Here is a 6,282-nt window from a genome sequence, read left to right as displayed (position 1 = left end):
ATAAAGCAGTCATTACCTGGTGCTGGAGGCGTGGTGGTTTCAGCAGGGGCTGGTGAGGCAAGGAAGGGAGCACAAGTACTGGTTAGGAGTTGCCATAGGCTAGACAGATGGGATTAATCCACACCAGAGCGAAATCACAGGCTCCTGTTCTGAGGGTGGCTGTGCACAGCCCCAGGGAAGGCTGCTGTAGCCGGGGCACAGCCACGCTCGGCTGTAGGGTCTGTGAGCAGGAATAAATAAATACCTGGTGATTCGGCCACAGTGGTCTTGGTTGGGGCTGCCAAAGAGAAAGCAAAAGCTAGGCTTTAGTAGTCTTTCCATTGCTGTGTGAGCAAAACGAAGACTGTAAAACCAAAGTAAAATTAACATTAAGGTGCAATTAGGCCTGGTTTGATCAGACCCCCATTCCAGCTACATTATAGCAGTACCCCATAATTTGGCATTTGATTAATGCAGCTTGTGGTCTTTTCACCACCCTTCAGGGCAGGTGAAAGTCACGTGTGGGGTTATGTGTACCTCCACAGATGCCAAAAAGCTCAGTGTCATGGGGACACCTCTCCCCACTCATCACAACCACTGCGTCAGCGTCAGGAGTTTGTGTGCCCATTCACCTGCGTGCCATGAGCTTCTGGGGGCTGACGGTGTGTAAGGGCTCTCTGACCACCAAGCAGTGCTGAACTCACAGGGAATCAGCACTCCACAATGGGAGAAATAATATTTGACTAAGCCTGAGGTGAATAAGCTAGCGGTGAAGTGCTCCATACCTGTTGTTCCATGTGTTGTAAGCTCCATAGGGACTGTTGGGAGACAAAACAAAAAACATCAAAAAAAAGGCATCGAGGCTACTATTATTCATTATATCACTGTAATGCAATGCAGCTTAGCACATAATGAACATCACTTTTCTAGGGGACCTCACTCTGTCTTGGACAGAAACATCTGAGTCCAAAAAGATTCAATGGCCTGCCAGCCTACACTGATGTCTAGTATCAGACACACCATGTTCATGAAATGCCAGAGCCTCCACCAAAACAATTTCCTTCTGCATCCTCAGCTAGCAGGACATAAGCTCAGTGTGCACTCTGTTTTCTCCGTAAGTTCACGTGATGCAGATACCATCTCTTACAAGTAAGAAATCATGAAATAGGAGTGCATTCCCAGGGGGAAAAAAAAAAAAAAAAAAAAAAGATTACAAAGCTTCGAGTCTGACACAAGCATTTTTAGGCCCAAACAGTCTTTGTCCCAGAGACAGGTTCCAGGTTGGGCTGCCAATACCTACCTATGGACATCTCTGGAAAAAAGATGCCTATAGCCCTGCTCTTCCCTTTATGCTTGCCTGACCCTTCAGTAGAGGAACCCCTCATGGGAAGGAGAAGATGGCCCCAGGTCACCTGCAGCTTGGGGGGACCAGTCTGACTCGTGCCCATTGGCCACGGCCAGGGATGCCCATTAGCAGCTCCAGCCTTGCGCCAGCCTCCTTCTTTCATCCACACACATTTTCATGCATGGCTTAGGGAACTTGATTCACATTAAATAAAATGGAGAAGGTGTGTACCTGCACAGATAACACCTGCATCTTCCTTGTGGAAGCAGTCGTGTGTGCCCAGCCCCCTGGGGGAGCACTGCTCCAGGGAGGACTTGTTCCCTGTGCATTTCACGTTGTCCAGGAGAATATCTCCTGTGCCTTCCCCAAAAAAGGCATTACCACAGAGAGCATCACCACAGCCCATCTCTCTGCACACAACCCTGGTGTTCCTTATGTCCCAGTCGTCATCACAGACGGTTCCCTATCTCCTGTTGTGAAAGATTTCAAGGTGCCCCAAGCACTCATTGTCTCCATTCACCAGTCTCAGGGACATCTTGGACTGGCGTACGCTTTGTTGGGTTAAGAGCTGGCTGGATGGCTAGGCCCAGAGAATTGTGGTGAATGGAGTCAAATCCAGCTGGAGACCGGTCACTAGTGGAGTCCCCCAGGGCTCGGTACTGGGGCCAGTCCTCTTTAACATCTTTATCGATGATCTGGATGAGGGGATCGTGTGCACCCTCAGCAAGTTTGCAGACGACACCAAGTTAGGTGCGTGTGTCGATCTCTTAAATAAAATTATAGCGGGAGAAGCATTTCAGAAATGGTCTCATTTCTGTTTTGTCAGAGCACGGCTAGAAATCAGACACTTGCACAGCTTGGACTCAACCTCTGCTAGAGGTAGGACTGTATTTCTACCTCAACCTCTGGTAGAGTAGGACTGCCAAGGCCACTTATTTTATAATATTAAAGTAAATAGTGTCAGAGTATCTCTCTTGTAAAGTGCGGTAGTTATATGGCCATTTTCTTGCCAGGAATTGAATAGCACAAACTGGCAACCAGTTCTTTTGGAGAGATTTTACAGCAAATTCTTTATCTTTTCTTTCTCCTCGCTCCTCCCAGTAACATTTCCCCAGGTTCCCAGTACTCTTTCTGTGCTCTCCAGCTGCACGTTTCCAGTCAGAACAGAATTGCTGGAAAACCGGGAACTGACTTGAAAGAATCCTATAGAAAGTTGCTAAGAATAATTTCCTGCCGAATACAAGAAGAGGAAATTTGATTTACTACTTGTCATTATTTACATGGGAAATCAGCACTGAAACATGCCCATGTACCTGCACAAATGACGCCGGCGTCTTCTTTTGGCTGACAGTTGTGTACTTCTATCCCCTGGTGAGAGCACTCCCACAGGCTGCTTTCGTCCCCTCTGCACTGCACTTCGTCAAGGAGGATGTTCCCAGAGCCCTGCCCGAAATGGGCCTCAGGCACGGCCAGCAGTGCTTCCCCACAGCCCAGCTGCCGGCACACGACCTCGGCGTCCCCCAGGTCCCAGGCGTCGTCGCACACCGTGCCCCAGCTGCCATTGTAATAGAGCTCAACGCGGCCCGAGCACCTGCTGTCGCCGTCTGCGAGTCGCAGGGACTGAGCTGAAGCATCTGCTGTGGAGGAAGAACACCGCATGTCGCTGCCATTTATCCTAGGCTGTGCCAAAGCCCATCTTCAGGCCAGCCAACACCACAGTGAAGATGGGAGTGGGTAGCCCGCAAAGTAGTCTGCGGCCACAGAGGATCCTCCCCTGAAACTCAGCGCTCTTTTAGGACTGATCTTATGAATTCTTGAACCTATCTTTCTGCTGGTTGATAATACATGCAATATCGGATGGGCATGGACAAAGTCCTTCTTCCACAACATGCTAATCTCTGGGGAGAACGATCCTCATCCCTACGACTAGCAACAGAGGGAAGCATCTCTACTTTTTCTTTACCATCTTTCTCACCTATATAGTAGTGCTGTCTAAACAATTAACACAACTACCCAGAGCCAACCTTTTCCTGAGATACCTTGCAAGCTGAAGGCTGTGTTTTTTTCTTTCCTTTTTTTTTTTTTTTTTTTTTTTTTTTTCCATTTTTCCCCCCTTCTTCTTTAAATAATGCCTGATTCAGCTTCTTTTCACTCTGGCATAACAGATGGTTGGCACAGCATCATTTCCCAGGAATAGTAGCAGAGCTATTTCTACAGATCAGGCTCATTTCTGAGAGCTTGGTACTTATGGAATAACCCACACATTTATCTCACTTTCAGAGGGAAAGGCTTTTAGAGATCTGAAGTTCCAAATTAGTTTTATGGGTCTGGAGTGTATTTTTCTTTCAGAGAAAGAAATCAGAGACTCTGCCGACAACATAATTGAGTTCCTCTGAGTTTGTTGCCATCATAAACTGTACCAAGTATACACAGCTGTCTTACTTCTTGGTAGGTCTGTGATTACAAGGTTTTCATTTCAGGACATTTTGCTGTCACCTGGCAGTCATTTGTAACCAACTAATGCACATCCATTCAGAATGAGTGCCATGTTTCCAAGGACTCTCTTTGCCCTTAATTCCTTTTTGCTGACCATGATCAAAGCTCCTTCCATCTGAGTACCATGCTTATCATTTCCTTCTGCAAAAGTTGGCCGTAAAGAAATGTCAGCAGCAATATTCTTGGCTCGCTTCCCAAGATCAAGGTCTGAACTTCTATGAGACTGCCAAATATGATTTCAGGGATAAGAAAATAATTGAGACAAAAGATAACTAATTAATTTGTTGAACCAGGTGTTGAGTAGTCACTAGCGATAGTGAAAGGTGTTACATAAGTTTAAGAACTGGACTTCATTAGCTGTCTAAGGCTAGGTGGGAGGTAGTGAAAAAAGGCAGATAAAAAAATATATATCCAGATCTTGACTTAGATTACAGGCAGTAATAAGTTCGTTGTGATTCAGCTGATATTAAAAATAGCTTTACTGAAGGGGAGGCAACCTCTGAATTAGACTTACTAAGTAAATGAAGTATTTCACTAATCTGAATTATGAATGTCAATCCGAAATAAAAGACTGATTAAGTAGCAGTCCCAAGAATTGTTAATGCATTCTTGTGGGTGTGTCTAGACAGATGAAAGGCAACTTTCTGCTTTCAGCAAATGAATAAAAGAAAGCATTAGATATTTGCTTCTCTTCAAAGTCAGTGTTTTGTGCTTAAGTAAGTGTAAAATATAATCAAAATAATTAGTAAGCACTTAGTTTCCCTGAGCCATTAACTCAAAGAGCAGTTTATCTATGGTTGGTACAAGTAAAAGTAATGAGATTGTTAGTTACAGCTAAAGAGGAGCACTTTTTCACTTTAACCATTAAACAGCTTCATTGTTGCACACAGTGTGCATAAATAGGATGAAATTGTTTGCTCAAATGCATGGTTGAATAGACATAAGCATAGCACTTAAAAGTGGTAATAAAGGTATTCTTCAAAAACCATATATACACCCCATATTAGGTTTCTTAAACCTGTATTGTAGTCAACTGATCAGTCATTTAAGAAGAAATTCACATTCAACTTCTGAAAACCAAGAAGATAAAAGTAAATCCTGAGGGACCATGTTCATTTCTCAGTTTCACTGCTGTGTGCTAAGAAGTGCAAACTTCTTTTCATTCGGATGGAATAGGTCCCAGTCTGAATATGTAAGGCAGTCAGCAAAATCTGGTCGAAGCTCTGTAAAATATTATTTAAAGCAGGAAATTTTTCTTTTCTATCCTTTTGGAATTGGAATGACTGGCAGCAAAAAGGTAGAGAAACACTGACTTAAATTTCTCCTTTGCTGTACTAAAGATTTGTCTGTTAATTTGTAAGACAATTAACATTTGTAGAAAATAGGATGGATAGACCCTAGGTCTTGAACATGAACATATTGTTAAAATTAAGGTTGATGCGTGGAGCATTAAGCAGATTTGTACTACATTTCCTAGACCTGCTGCCACTGGTATTGAGTCACAGCTCTGGTCTTTTGAGAACATAGATAAAGCTGTAGAACAGAAGAAGGTCTATAAAAGGTTATAAAGAGAGGAATTATCAGTTGCCTCAGTAATTGTTTGTCATGTTATGCAGCATCTTGAGCTAACAGATGGTATGGGTGTTAAATAGCCAGCCGCAGCTACTGTACTGTAATGAAACCCTCAGCCATTACCACTGACACTTTGGAACAGGACAGATAGAGTGACAGAAGGAAAGGCAAGATTTGTGTGCTCTCTGGAGGACAGGATGAGAATTCACAATGATCTTCATAAACTGAATAAATGTCAAAAATCAGCAAGTTGAACTTCAGCACAGACAGATGCAATGGACTGCTCATTGCAAAGAGAAAATCAAGGAACAAAGGCAAAATCATCCTCTTAGCTGGCACAGGAGGGCCATGGAAAGACTGGAAGTCAACAGTGTTGGCACTGTGGTGAGCTAGTCCAATCTCAGCTTACTCTCAGAGTGATACTTTGGGTCTACTTATCCTCCTCGGCACTAACAAGCCCTCAGCTGCTCATTTGGTGATTGTACATTTAAGAAAGATAGATGTAATGGGGAGAGCTTGGACTTAAGAAATGTAATAGGCTTGAAAATCATGACCTCTAAGCTTAAAGAGCTGAATTTAGTTTATATGGGAAGTGTCTTTCAATATTCAGAAGAGGACTCTAAAGAGGATTGCCATGAATTTCACTGCAGAGAGCTAAAACAGAAACTGTAGGCACTACAGAAAATTCCTGCCAACAAAGGAACATCAAATGTAGTGTTCTACACATTTTTCTTGTGTCTTGAATACATCAGTCAAGCCCAGAGGCAAAGTGTACATATGCATCTACCCTGGTGGAGATTTGCTTAGGAGTTAAAAGCCTACTGTTGCTATCAATTTCTTTTTCATCAGATGAGAAGGTAAAACAGCACGTAGTGGGTAGAAAGGCCCCC

General features: G+C 43.7%; 1 protein-coding gene across 1 annotated transcript in view; it reads right to left on the bottom strand.

Moving 5' to 3' along the window:
- Nucleotides 1-6,282, bottom strand: part of LOC118169120 (deleted in malignant brain tumors 1 protein-like) — a 61,780-nt gene that overhangs the window by 14,515 nt on the left and 40,983 nt on the right. Inside the window, 2 exon segments of the mRNA XM_035330114.1 lie at nucleotides 765-797; nucleotides 2,638-2,961. Of these exon segments, the coding sequence (XP_035186005.1) occupies nucleotides 765-797; nucleotides 2,638-2,961 (357 nt within the window).

Source organism: Oxyura jamaicensis, chromosome 6 (genome assembly GCF_011077185.1).
Source record: "Oxyura jamaicensis isolate SHBP4307 breed ruddy duck chromosome 6, BPBGC_Ojam_1.0, whole genome shotgun sequence".
Taxonomy (NCBI): domain Eukaryota; kingdom Metazoa; phylum Chordata; class Aves; order Anseriformes; family Anatidae; genus Oxyura; species Oxyura jamaicensis.
Note: the sequence above shows the minus strand (reverse complement) of the source record. Positions and strands in the feature narration are given on the sequence as shown.